This window comes from Pholis gunnellus, assembly GCF_910591455.1.
Source record: "Pholis gunnellus genome assembly, chromosome: 9".
Classification (NCBI taxonomy): domain Eukaryota; kingdom Metazoa; phylum Chordata; class Actinopteri; order Perciformes; family Pholidae; genus Pholis; species Pholis gunnellus.
Genome location: NC_136535.1, coordinates 5903068 through 5917829, shown reverse-complemented (window position 1 = coordinate 5917829; position 14762 = coordinate 5903068). Strand labels below are relative to the sequence as shown.

The 14762-nt window shown below is 42.2% G+C and overlaps 2 protein-coding genes across 2 annotated transcripts; both read right to left on the bottom strand.

Moving 5' to 3' along the window:
* Positions 1–44: 44 nt before the first annotated feature.
* Positions 45–4696, bottom strand: sertad3 (SERTA domain containing 3). Its single transcript, XM_079166198.1, is given in 3 exon segments — positions 45–2153; positions 2156–2919; positions 4613–4696. Coding segments are annotated over 2 exon segments (891 nt in total). The 5' UTR covers positions 2913–2919; positions 4613–4696; the 3' UTR covers positions 45–2019.
* A 2078-nt stretch (positions 4697–6774) lies between these two features.
* blvrb (biliverdin reductase B) lies at positions 6775–10189 on the bottom strand. The gene is made up of 5 exons (XM_079166759.1): positions 10031–10189; positions 8807–8968; positions 7802–7891; positions 7562–7693; positions 6775–7211 (listed from the first exon to the last, which is right to left on the bottom strand). The coding sequence occupies exons 1-5, from the start codon at positions 10122–10124 to the stop codon at positions 7057–7059; spliced, it is 633 nt and encodes a 210-aa protein (XP_079022885.1). The 5' UTR covers positions 10125–10189; the 3' UTR covers positions 6775–7056.
* Positions 10190–14762: the final 4573 nt, after the last annotated feature.

The window sequence follows — 14762 nt, the reverse complement described above, 5'->3', positions numbered from 1 at the left end:
TCGTCATGTTTGTTCTCGTAAGCATGGCAATGTTGCTTGTGTGTTGTGATGTTGATATCTGCCTCAAAGAGTCTGAGAGCATGGACGTCCCAAATTAGAACGTCTGAAGTGTTTCACACGGTAGCAGGTCGGCCTGAACCCTCTCTGGTTGCGTAATGCTCTTTCACGTTCATGGTTCTCTCGATGCACGACTGCTGCTTTTCTTCTGGGTCATAAATGAACGAGCATTGGATAACTGAGTTTATTTATGGGCAGTAAGCATCATTTTCCCCCATCCATTTCCAAAACAGTCATGTATTGGCTGTAAAATGTACTTTGAGTTTATAATGAAAAACATATTTAAACGTGACTTCATTTTCACATTTTATTAAGAAACATCAGTATAAATAAAGACATTTGCCTTTGTTACAAAAAAGTCTAAATACAGTGTCCAGGCATTCTGCCCTCAAACAACCATTCAAATAAAAGTAAATAAAATAACTGCATGACAGTACATTAGTATACCATTAGAGAATTGTCAAACATGGTATGACATTGGCATATTTTTGTTAAGATGTATTCATAAATATAGTGAGACTGCAGTCCAGCTATTCACAAAGGACCGGTGCATAGAAAGCAACTCTGCTCCACAGACGTCAGAACAAAAACCTGACAAACCGGCATCGCGTGCTTCTGTTGCACATGTCAGCAGTGTTGTTTCAATGCTGGACCAACATGTATAGCTGGTTACGTTACAGTTTCCTTAAGTGTTTCTTCTTTTAAACAAACGGTAACAGGACACGTAACAGGACTCCACTTTATGGGTTCGGAAGGAATCATTTGAGCAGCGATATTACCACTGCTTAACAAATAAAAGACTAACAACGCAAGCCAGACAAGAAATGCATATTAACAAAAGTGCAATAATTCCAAAACCAGACATTACATGCAGACCTACTGATGAGTGAGCAGCTGCTCACAGCACCATGCGGACGCTAAGCGCCCACCAGGACTGATCACAAACATCACATCTGTACAGCAGAAGCTGTCGCGTAGTGACTCTTAGCTAATGTACAGTGACTCTGTACTATCGCGTTAAATACCCACGAGGACGTGTTGTCTACAATCTCAGTACTGTTAACGCTCTTAACGCATTGCAGAACAGCTGTTTCCTGAACTACAGCTGCACTCTGAGGGAAACATTTCGGACTAAACTCATTTTAGTTTCACTCTTTTCGGCCTTCAGACGGGACGTGGCTTCACCTGGTTGAGTGGCATTAAGAGTTGTGTGCTATTTAATAGTATTTAATATTAATACAGGATACATTAATGACATGTCATTTTACTGTACCTCAAACTACTAGTTACTGATTTATAAGTAATGATAAACTGATGGACGAAATTTGAAGAAAATAGCGGTTCTTGTGGATTTTTTTTTCTCCAGACTAAAAGCACTTTGTGCTCCTGCCGTTTGAAATCCTGACCCGATCTCTCAACACCTGATGCCATGTTCTAACTCGCTGATAAATATGAGGTTAAAAGATTTCTTCACAGAAGTTTGACCTATAATATTAGTCTTTCAAACACCAGTCTAATCACATTCTCTCAGAACTCACATTAACATTTTACACTTGTTTGCAGTGATGTATCGCCCAACTTTCAGTTTTACTTCATGGATCGACTTCCATACATAACTGGCTGATTTGTTTCTTACTCCAGATAAACTGGGATGTTCAATGTGAACGCAGGATTACTTGCAGCTGTGGTGCCTTTGACGCATTTCAGGGCCACGCTGCTGCTGCTGATGCAAATTCCTCTCCGGAGAGATTAACATCTCATGAATCCTGTTTTCTAATCACACCTCCCTTCCCTTGTTCCAATTAGCTGAGTCACACTCGAAACTGTAGTAAAATGCTTCTCAACGGTTCATTATGCTCTGACTCATTGCCATTAAAAAAAAAAAGAAACGGCCTTATCTGGTTTACTACATAGTTTTCACAGTGGCGTGACCTCCATTTTTGCTGGAGAAACACAAACTCTTCACGTGGCACAAAAAGCCCCGCGTCCTCGATTCTGACTAGAGATTGAAGGCGAAGAAGCGGACGAGGAAGACAATGGGCTGAACGAGGAGAACGAAGGCAGACACTTCAGATCCTGGTTGAAGCGATGTGAGGAGAGGAGGAGGAGAAAGCGGGCAGATACTGGTAAAAGTCCTCCCCGGCCTGGTATCCACCCCCACTGCCTCTGAGCCCGAGCACACCCATGTCCCTCTCCAGCAGGGATGTGTCTATATCCTGGAACAGATCGCTAGACTCTACCTGCTGCTCCCAGCTTCCCGAATAACCTCTGACTCCCTGTTTCACCCACGCCACGCCTCCATCGCAGGGGCCCGACAGGTTCTCCAAGGACCTGAGAGGCGTCCGCGGAGCTGCCTGCGGGCTCCCGTCGATGATGGAGTCCAGCGCAGTGAGGATGGAGGAGATGGCGGCCGAGAGGGAGTAATCGGAATCCGTGGACATCGATCCCCAGTCCTCATCTTCGTCTCTAACGGACAGAGGGACATTTGATGCACCCGAGTGGCAGCTGACAAGAGCCGAGTGGCTGTCGGAAAACGTCAGCGCAGAGTGATGTCTTGCTGCCGCGCCTCCGGTGAAAATACCCTCCTGGAGGGCAGATGGAGAGCCGCAAAGCGGTGGTGACACCTCCATGTCTACAGAGGGCGCCACACAATCCTCCAGGCTCATCAGCCGCAGCGTGTTGGCTATGAGGACTGACCTCCGCAGGCTGGGTTCAGGCAGCACCTGGCCACACTGGTACTTATTCAGGGAGACCGAGAAGACGAACTGCCGCTGGCTCTCCCAGACGGGGCTGCTCCGGTCGGAGACCTCCACGTCCTCCGGGGGGTGTTTGCGCTTCTGCCCTTTAATGATCATCTTTGAACTGAGGAGGAAGCAGTAAACCGTTAGGTTGACTTGTATTGCTGCTTTAAAATCATCTCTAGTTAACATTTTTAAAAAATACTACAGGAGAATGGATAGATATCGAAATGCTCATGAGAGAAGAAACACATCATTTAGATAAAGTCTGCGCTGAATCATAAAATAATCAATAGTAAATGAATCAATAGAAATATAATCTATTAAAACATTACACATCACTTTGGCTCTGACAGCCTGAGATAAACATTTGTCATATTATTCTCTTATGGCCTCTAATCAGTAATAAATATATAATTTAAAAGTAGCAGCCATGGACTGAGTCAGTAGATAGAGATACTCTAACAGTTCACATGTTAAAGTTAAATACATTAAAATACAACCGTATTAAATAAAGAAACAATCACCGGTGTGTTTAAATGGTTTTACTGCTTTTTTGGTGTTTTTTCAAATCTGGCAGTGACCTGGCAAAAAACTATTTAACTGATTGTTTAGTTTGAATTAACGCATAGGGCTGAAAACACGACATCAAATAACCATGAAATTGTTAATATAGTTCATTCAGCGTTGCTTTCTGTGAAAACTAACGCTAACTAGCTCAGTCACGCAGTCAGCAGTTAGCGTTAGCTAAACGTAGATGTGTGGTGGGGGTTGTGACGTTAGGAGGGAAACGGAGACCTCGACAGATAATAACGTTATAACGTTAGCATATAATAACACGCAACGTACTGGACTGACTGGAATCATCTCGATTAAAGACACGGAAACGATTAACGTTAAAACACGAACGTGTTCAACTTTAAACACATAAAGTTAGACTTCTTCAAGAACAGACCTGTTGAATGTCTTCCCGTCTCTGCTCGGTAACGTCTAGTTAACGTTAGTCGACACCGTTATTGGTGGTTGCCTCCTCTTCCAACTAAATAGTGAACATTTAACGTTTAACTCTAATTCCGACGATTAAAAATAGATTTAAACCTTTCTCTTTTAAACTCTACAGCTGCTCGAGCGGACCTCCTCGGTCTCCTCCTCGGTCTTCTCTCCCGCCCGTGATTTGAGTTTCCTCCAAAAGGTTTACAGTTGGGGGCTGAATGTATCGAAAGGCATTATGGGTAGTGAAGTTTATGTACGTTACACAATCTGGATAATATGATGTTACAAATCACACTTTTAACTATATATACACATGTATATATATGGCAAATATAATAATGAAATCATGATTCGTATATGTAAACCTGTACATTCGTTCCCGTCCTTATTATTTTCCACAGACCGGATTGTCAAACTTGATATTATGTAATTTGCATCGTTCTAATTCCTGAAGCATTACATCACCGAGAGAGGAGGGATCCTCATCTGCATATTGCTTTTAAATACGAAGTACGGAAATGTGAGTGTAAAACATTAGTAATTACCAAATTCTGGTTCCGGTCAGTATGTCTTATTTCATGTTTACATTACTGTAAGAAAATGTGAAATTTCTGAGAGGATATTAGGCTACTAGACTAATATTAAATCAAACCAATCACGTTTTCACTGACGTCTCCAAACACACATAACGACATAGCAAAATCAGTCAAAAGGTCTCGATCCTGCACATGGAATGATACACGTCCACGTGGATATTGGTTTTAAACTGTCGGTGATAAAAGTCGCAGCTGTCCGAGTCTCATTTCAGAGACCGAGTCATTTACCTGAGAGAGCAGCGGTCGTCAGGGAGGAACTCGGTCAGTGGACGAAACTTCTGCTGAGATAAACTAGCGACATGTCAAAGTTGAAGAACCAGTGAGTCAACTTTAAAACCAGCAGCTCCTCCTCTGCCTGCGTATTGGACGGCAGAGAAAAACATGTCGCCACAACTTCCGGTACTCTGTCAAAATAAAGGTCAACAAACATCTGCCGCAACTTTTTTGAAATAATATAATATAACATTATAATTATATTATGATATACTATAATACATTGAATGTAATAAAGCATATAATTTAATGTGCTATTAACACATTATTAATATAATTATTATATGAATCACAATATATTATATTGTATCATATAACATGGAGTGTTGCTCCAACACACACCCAGTCCTGACATGTTTAATATGGAGAAATACTCTTGAATGCTTGAAACCATATAAGTGTCCAATATGCTGTATTACACTATAATGTTGTAATATATTATTATTAGTACCTTATACTATATCTTATATCCCATACTATATAGGCTACAATAATGTAATATATCATAGTATGTTAAGTTAATATGTTATGCTGTCTTACTACATCATATACTATATATTATTTCTATTATGTTGCTATATTAATACAGATGACACTAAGTGTCAATATTTAATCACATTATGGTGTACGCTGTTTACATAAACAGACTTACTTTGTGTCTTTGTCTTTTATTGCTCTTATATACTTTCTACCTTTAAGTTTTTTCTTATTCGGATCATCTATACCTCTTATTATCTGTTTGTTTTTACTTTGCTATTTATACTTATATCTGTCTTTGTGCTGCTGCAACAACTGAATTTCTCCTCTGGGGATCAATGAAGCCACATTTTATCTTGTGGTCTTAATACAAAAAGTACAATTGCCTCCTTTAATTACATCTACGTCTCCCTCGTTCAAAAGTCCAGAATATTTGAAAATACAAATATTTAGTAGTATATTTACACACAAGATGTCCCCGACTTTAACGTTAAGTCCATTCTTAGTGTATTAGTGTTTAAGTTTCCACATCACACTTGTGTAAATTGCATGTTGGACTAGCTGCGATGTCATAAATCCTTTGAGTGCTTGCATATTTTAAACTCTGACTTAAGTTGATCAAAGACAAAAATTAGAAAACAGTCATCTGGTGTCAAACTCTGTTTACCAGGGCGTAGCTGTATTTAACTGATATACCGAGCAATCATATATGTTAAAGTGGTGGCAACCTGTAATAGGATACATCCTGACATGATCTCTATCCTATAAAAAAAAAATCCTGGTTTTATTTTGAAGGACAAAATGGCCTTTTCCCGGTATTATGCTACCTGCCCCTGGCCCACTTGACAGCGGGAGTTGCACAACAGCTACACGTCATGTGAAACGCGTGCCACTCATCTGACTGCCCGGCTGTCCAGGAAGGACAGACTCACATGACGTGAACTTCAGCAGACAGAGAGAGAAAGAGAGAGACTAGACGAATGGTTCAAGTTTTCATCAACACATTTATGCCAAAAGACACATTACTCAACAAAGACATATTTATTAACACTGATTCAACCCAGTTAGATAAATGTACAGTTTGTACAGCTACAGCACAAACTGTCATCTATATATAGATTTACATCTATGGACATGTATGCCTCCAATAGTATTTCATTGTTAGCTGGAAAACAAATGAAAGGTACTCCTATTAATAGAACTGCTGTCTTTCATTCTAGAATAACCTTTCATCACAGAGAGATTCTTTTTAAAATAAGTGCTCATTTAAGTAAAAGGTGAGACTTATGGTGTTGCAACGCTTGCTATTCTGGCTCAATCTGAGGAATTTAAGATGTTCACTCACTTGTAAGGTCCTTTACTCTGAAATGCTTCCTGTCAGGATGCCTGTTCGGCCCCTTTCACAGGGATCCAATCTACCTCTGGCAGAGCTACTTTATACCTGTATCTTTTAACCAATATTAACGATTCGGTACTTTGAGTAGGATATATCCTATAATCTACTCTGTTACTCATATCCTCTTGTAGTTTTTACAAAGCGTAATGTAAATGATGTAGATGATATAATACTAATACACGGTGTATTACTACTATTCCTGTTTTGTCGCTCCGCTCATTCACACGTCACTTTACTCTTTCAGCACGTTTTGCACAATAAAGTCTTTTATTTTTTGAACAGCTATTAAAAAAAAAAAAGTACATCAGAGCGGCGACAGGAGGCATCACATGATCAAATGTTCAATGATGGGAATACGAAAAGACAAGAAAAGCCGTGAAGCAATGTTAAGAGCTAAAGCCGAAGCAGCAGTGTATCCTCGGTGCGGCTGATGATAAAATTCTCAGCATAAACATGGATTTTCTCCTCAGAATGCGGATCTGGAAGAGATCTAAATCCCCTTCCCCGTCCGGATGATTCAGCAGGATTATTTATACTCTCCCCACACTCCGACGGCCTTGCCGTCCCACTCTGAGGTGGACAGACACTTGACGAAGAAGTGTCCCAGGTCGTGTTTAGAGATGGCTCTTCCCTTTAGCATGCCCTCCGCCACCATGTAGTTCTCAGTCAGAGGGAGGTCGTCTGGAGGGAGCGAGACAGAAACAAAAACGTATTAAAACAATGATGCTCTCTTTCTCTGCAGTCTCAGAGTTTACAATTATGCCGTGCACAAAGAATTAATGAAAAAGGTTTGAAGGTTTGAATTGTTTAACTGTGCTTTGGAGCAAATTCATGCAAAGTAATGTCTCGAGTCATTCCTTTTTAATTATTATTAAATTAAATGCAATTGTGTGTAGAACTTCAAAAATTTTTTTTTTTTAAATCCATTATTCTCAAATGAATTGAATCAGATTGGCTGACTGCAGCACTTTGACGGCGGCAACAAGTTTTAAAAGTTCTCTTCCACTCTTTACTTTCTACTTCCTACTGACCAGCAATGTGAGGGGGCATGGCGGCCACGTAGTCCAGCCCCGATGATTTCAGCACCTCGTGCATCCGCTCATGGTCCTCCGTCACAGGAAGCATAGGGGGCGGGACTTTGGAGCGGTCCCACAGCAGAAAGGCTGGGAGGGATGAGGACAAGACGCTGTTACAAACACACTTATTCCAAATTGTCTTAAACCGTCCTGCTCATCTGAAGTTCATCACTTTCTGTAAACAGTGAGTCGTACCCGACATGCAGCCGACCACTTTGCAGATCCCACGAGCCTTCATGGCTTCAATGATGTTCTTCGTGCCTTCGGACATCATGGTGGTCGGGCCTGGCGAGCACAGGTCAGATCACAGGTCAGATCACAGGTCAGATCACAGGTCAGATCACAGGTCAGATCACAGGTCAGATCACAGGTCAGATCACAGACTCGTACTGACTTAGAGAGTCACTGAATATTCAAAAACGTGTACTTGAGTATAGTTTGAGACGCTGGCATTCTTCCACATATTTGCTCCACTGGATGTCAGAGAGCTATTCTAATTAATACACAGTGAAGCGCAAACATGGAAACACAAGATTAAAGGCTTCAAATGTGTTCATGTTTAGTAAATGGATCAGAGCAACACTAAAAGACATAGTACAAGGTAATGAATCAATAATGAACTCTAGTAGCAGATTCTGCATTCATATGACAGCCGATGGGTTGCAAGAGTGTCAATAATGTAAAAGTGAATGGAGGTGTTCTGTTATTTAAATTTGAATGCAGGACTTTTACTGTAAATTGAGCATTTGCTATTATTGTTTTCCTACTTTTGATTAATAAGCTCCACCTTTTTTAATAAACAGTATGTTTCAGAGTGTACTGATCACTGCTACAATGACATAGGGCTATGTGTTGTAAAACTCGTATGGCGACCTCTAGTGAATATGTTCCACTATTACACCACTCAAAACTACAATCCTTGTGTAAGGTGAACATTGTCAGTTGTGTAAGGATCAACGTGAGAAGACAGGTGTGAACATGTGAGAAGAGCCCCAAGCGACAGTAAGACACCTGATGCAAATCAAGCATACAAACTATATTGTACTTCAGATTAAAGCTTACTCTCAGAATAAAACAAACAAATTGAAACAATCGGTTTGTCTTTGCCTGGACAAGACATGTATTCTCTTATGTTGTGAAGATTACAGTTTATGTTCTTACAACATAAACTGTAAGAAAGTTGATGTTGTGGTGACTTACTCAGGTTGTTCCTGGTGCCCAGGATGATGACAGCAGCGTCCTGGCCCTCCATGGTCTTCTTCACGTCCTCTTTGTTGAGCACATCTCCCACCACCACTCTGGCGGCCTTGTGGTCGGCGGGCAGCTTGGCAGGGTCACGCAGCAGCACCGTCACGTTGTATCCTGATGGAGGAGACATGGGAATCAAACACACCAACATCATCGCCCGGGATGTTCTGAAACATCTAATAACTGTCCTGCAAACACTACATGTTTTTATGACTGGTAGCCTGATGCCGGTTAAAGGTTTCTGTGGTTATGTTTAATTAAATTCATATGATTTCTCCTTTATGTCTCGCAGGATCTCATGACTACTTCATCAAGCTCATGAAAGCGTGTCAGGAGAAGTGGACCAACGACAATCACGACCATGGAGGAGCAGCTGATCAGCTCACACTGAAGCAGTCACTTTCAGCTGATTGGTTGTTGTGCAGTGACTGTCGCTGTGTGTTGTAATCATAGAAAGTGTGAAGCTCCTGTAACAAGTTCACCCACTGCATGAAGGAGATCCCACCCTCTCTGTACAGGCGAGATAGTGAACAGCTTCCACTATCAGCTCTCTGTGACTCAGCAATATATGCTGCTGACCGTGTAACGTCGAACATGACTCGAGGGTTTTTTTCCCCCTTTTGCTCCATGGTGAGGAGGGAGAACGGGAAGGGAAATGCTGCTAAATGAAATGACATTATCATGTCATGTGACATACTGGGAGTGTGTCTGTAGTTTATGTTTTTCTAAATCTTTTAGGGAATCCCAATAATGAAGCGAAGAACAGCAGAGTTTCATTCTAGCTCCCAATGTGCGTTTAGAAATAAAGAATACGTTCAAGTTTACAAATAGGTTAACCTCTTAAAACATGTTAATGGTTTTAAATCAGATTGCATTTATCAGCGATCTTTAAAAGTGTGCCTTTAAGTTTTAGTTTTTAGATTTAGTAGACACATTCAAAAATCACCATAGTTTGGACCAAATACATTGATATGGATCCATGTAACAATAGTCCGACTGTAACGGAAGTGTAAAGTTACTAAAGGGAACCTATTGTGACTAATCAAGAGCCGCTGAAACACAATCTGTTGTATTCTGATCTATTGTATTCTGATCTATCATATTCTAATCTATTGTATTCTGATCTATCATATTCTGATCTATTGTATTCTGTTTTATTCTATTCTCACTCCTCACCTGCAGCCACCGCGAGCGGGAGGGTCGCCAGCCCGGTCATTCCCGTGGCACCAAATATCGCGACGTTTTTGATGGAGTCCGACATCATTTGCATCAAGCGAGTTCCACAACACAACACAACAACAACTTGACCGGTTCAAACTGACTCCGATGTGGACTTTACTTACAATTTAAGAAAATCCCCCATCAGACATGCGTAGACCCCGCCTCTCTTATGTGACAGACGAGAGGCGCTTCCGCTACTCAGACTCCTCCCACTCCACGGTTCCAAGCTCATTACAGCTGATTCATATTGAAGCAAACAACAACCAACCAGAGATTGCAGTATTCAGTGACGTGAGAACCGCAAGAAGAAGTTACGATCATTAGATGTCTTGAATAGTAGGAACAAATGTGTATGTTTAGGCCTATATCTCATGAATAATCCATAAGTCACTCACGCACAGCTAAATACATTGGTGTAATTATGATATATTTAATTACTTTACAATTAAATGCAGCACAACAATTACTTTCTCCTGGCCTGAGTTGCCCAAAAGATGCACCTGAGAAAAATGTTATTCGCTTTGGACATTCGTCAGCGTTTAATTTGCGTCTGACTAGCAGTTGAATCAAAGTGATTGCAGACACAGTTAAATTATTAAAACAATATCTTTTTTCTTTTTTTAAAGCTTTTAAACCGCGTCTACCGCTGTAACATTACGTTAAAGCACGGCCTCTTGTGGCTTCTTGCTCAAATTAGACACTGACAGTCTCCCTCTCTCTCTCTCTCTCTCTCTCTCTCTCTCTCTCTCCCCCCCCCCCCCCCCCCCCCCCCCCCCCCCCCCCATCTCCCTCTCTCTCTCTGCTCGCCGCACTAATGCTGATATTTCTCTCCAGCATCACCAGCGGAGAGGAAGAGGAGGAGGAGGAGGGAGAGGTTGTGTCAGGTGGAAACGTGGACCTCTATGGATATCATCATCACCCTCCACCGGCTCGCATCCTCAGCACCGACAGCATCTCCCGGTCCGCGGTCACCGCTGCAGGCACACAGCGCCCTTTTTATGCGCCAAGGCATTGCATCTCCACGGTGGAGCCTCTGCCGGCTGCTTGCTTCAGTAATTGCCCGAAACAAGCCGCTTCTTCCTTGTAATAATACGGACTAATCGAGGGAAGACCCTGCCGGAATAAAAGCGGAGCGTCAGATTCCTCCATTGATAAACCGCTCTCCTCATCGATTCAGCCAAACGGCCGTCTTGGGTATAAGAGGCGGACCAAACCGATCCAAAAAGACTGACGCTGAAGCTGAAGGTAAGGCCGATAGAAGGACGAGAGGATGATTCCTTTCTCCACGGGATGTCGTTTTATTCAATCATTCCCTGTGTGAGAGCAAGGAGTCGAGGTGCACGGTGGTTGTGGGGGGTTTTTTTCTTCCTTTTTTTTTGTTGCAGGGACGCCGGCCTGCAGTTTGGGTGCAGGGTACCGCAGTGAGGTTACATGTCTTTCTTTCAACTACATGTGTTACATGATGCATTGCCTGGAAAAGTTACGGTGCCTCTCTGCCAGAGCTGCTTGTCTGTCATTTGAAAGGATAAATGGGTCAAGAAGAAGCCGAAAAGCGGCCTAGTGCATGGGCTTTGTAATGTTGTTGCACGTTTACACCGGATCAGTTTAGATCGATGTGCATTATAACCGATCACTTTAAATTGTAGATGGTAATGTTGGGTTCTGTAGCATTTTGGCAAACTGTACTCACAATGCAAATTGCAACTTAAAAGCGACAAATGTCCACAGTAATCATATATAGCCTACCCCTGCAGGAAAGTATAGTGTCTCATGGTGTGACCTGACATTTCTGCCAGTTGTGGTGTCAGCTATTCCCCTAATTTAGCTGTTATATATATGTATATATATATATACATATATATACATATATTGGGGGATGAATTGATTCAGATCATTCTTATGCTTTTAGTGAGACTAGGCCAACAGCAGCAGCATAGCTCGCTGTAGCAACACAAGAAGAAGCAGATGCGCTGTAGCCTGTCCACACTTAACGTGGTGAGTGTTGATCACATCTGCAGCGAAATGTGACCACTACCTCGGGTGTGCGTTGAGACGATCGGTGGCTGTTTGTTTATGGTGCTCGCTATCTGTGGCAAACATCTATGCTGGCTAAGTGAGGGAGCTAATGCAGAGGTGTGCAGGCAGGTGTGGGTCAGCTGGCTATAGCTTTGGTTTGTTGGTGCAAGGTGTGTGTGTGTGTGTGTGTGTGTGTGTGTGTGTGTGTGTGTGTGTGTGTGTGTGTGTGTGTGCGTGTGTGTGTGTGTGCGTGTGTGTGTGTGTAAGGATGGTGGTGTTGGAGGGAGGGTTAATAGCAAAGAAAAGATTAAAACAGGCAAATGTTTCAATTTAAAGGCAGTCCCAATGAGCTGTAGTCATTCATTTAATACAGTCATCTTATTAGATATGATAGCAAACCACCAGCTGTCCTGCTGGTAACTTTAGTGACATTAATAGAGACAGTTTGATCCCCTCACTCTGATAGTCTCCTGTTCTTATAGTAGTCTTTGGTACATAATACATAATAGAAAAGTGCTTTTTGACCTTATTGTATTATGTGGAAGTTAAAATCCTGTGGTGTCAATGTTTAACTTGTGTAATACACTTACAGATGGTTTGCAGTGTGTCTGTGGTGCTCACCAGTTTTCCATATAGTACATTTAGTACACTTTATGGTATTACATCTACCTCTACTATTGATATAATACCAAAATAATCTGATATCCACATTGACCCCGTGTCCATAACAGTGTTATGAATCCCTTCATATTGCTACTGTATCATATGTTACTACATCTGGATCTAGTGCTTAGAATCAAAAATGTGTGTGTGTGTGTGTGTGTGTGTGTGTGTGTGTGTGTGTGTGTGTGTGTGTGTGTGTGTGTGTGTGTGTGTGTGTGTGTATATATATATGTATATGGCACAGCTCTATTACGGGATGGAGTTCTTTTTGACACCCTTCTTGTCGTCACCGTGTGGTGTCGGGATGATAGACAGCCTCTCTGAGACACTGAAGCCCTCTGCTGCTGCTCCGTTGTTCATCGGACCACAAGGTGACAGTTTTGTGAGTGAGACTTGAGGTCTTTCTCGCTGACTCAGGACTGGGCGTCGGCTGCTGCTCGCTCTCTCTCTCTCACAGATGTTGTTTCACTTTGCTGAGGTGAAGTGACTCAGTGCTGTGTGTATAGTGCGTATCGCATGACGTCACGATGGAGCACCCGGTGCATTTGTGTGAAAGAGAGAGAGAGGGAGAGAGAGAGGGAGGGAGCGAGAGAGAGAGAGAGCCTTCATCCCTGGAAGAACAATCTAGGTTTCAGATGTTTTTGCAAAGTGAGATCATTCTGGAACAAGTTGTGGATAAGGTTAGGTTTGGGTCGGAATAACTTCACCACTGCTCTGATGAAATACAGCAGAGCAGAGAACCTATAAATAAATAGTCAGAGCAGTAACATAGAGGCACAGCACAACTCTAAACAACCGTGTCATCCATCATGCTAGGTGGGTTTATACAAGTATATCAACATACACACGGCGTAGTAACACCCTCCCTTAATAAGTACTATTCTCTACACCAAAACCTGTCGGTTTTCGGTAAAAGTATCCCAGAGAGAAAGAAACTACATTACATATTTAAGATGCCATCTACATCACAGTGTTTTGCTGCACAGGATTCACTTGTTGTGGCCTGTTGTTTTATGTATATGATCATCAGGCCATGTTTTATAAGCATATGACATGTTGTATTCTGTTTGTCAATGCATTTAAATCTGGAGAATGAGGAGGTTTCGTTAACTTTCCCCAGACCCTCCAAACTGAATATAATTGATGGCCGATCTTTACATCAATCAATAGAAATCCTCCCATATGTCAATGGGCAGATGACATATCAGCCTCATAGCAGAGGTCAGCCTAAATGTCCCCCAGATGTTGGGATGTGCATTTCACGATATTGATGAGGACCGCCATGTGTGTGTGTGTGTGTGTGTGTGTGTGTGTGTGTGGTAAAAAGGGTCTGGTCCCCATTAAGCCTTTAGAGACACAGAGCTGCTGCCTCTGACTGATTAACACTGGCAGCTGTCTCTCTGTCTCTCTCTCTCTCTCTCTCTCTCTCTTCATCTTCCGGGTGATATGCCCCACCGGCTCTTTCTTGCTCTTTCGATTTCTGTCCTTTTCCCTGATTCTCACTATTTCACCTCTCCTCTTCCACGTCAGCCTTTCTGGTTCTCTGTAACATCTCTCTTCTATAAAATCACTCCCTCTTGATTATGACCGCCTCTCTCACTCAAATCTAACTTGTTCTGACGGTCAGAAAGTATTCATGGGAAGGAAAAAAAAAAGTAATATTGCCAGCTTAATCAATCAACTTACTTTTTAGGCTAGGTGTCTGCTACACAGCTGTCATCATTATGTCCACTAGGCCCATACAGATACCCTCACCAACTAGTGCTCGCTTGCAGTCTAAATGAATCAGTCTCATCAATCTGTTTCAGTCTCAAGTTGGTGTTCGGTCAGTCGGTGTCATCCAGTATTGTAGAATCCACCCTGATAATTGTTGGGGCGAAGGAAGACGTGACCTCTGGAGTAGGGAGGCAGGACCGGAACCAAGTTACTGGGAAAGGGTCTGATGAGGGGTTCCTAAAGAGGGGATCTGGGCCCACCTAGTTGTTTGCTGTTTGGTAGTGCTCCACCT

Bases quoted from the DNA above. Each gene is read 5' to 3' on its own strand.
- blvrb (XM_079166759.1), bottom strand. From the start codon at position 10,124: ATGCAAATGATGTCGGACTCCATCAAAAACGTCGCGATATTTGGTGCC. The intron at 7,892-8,806 runs GTAAGTCACCAC...TGTGCTCGCCAG, and splicing joins GGGCACCAGGAACAACCTGA to GCCCGACCACCATGATGTCC. The intron at 7,212-7,561 runs GTCAGTAGGAAG...CGCTCCCTCCAG, and splicing joins CATGCCCCCTCACATTGCTG to ACGACCTCCCTCTGACTGAG.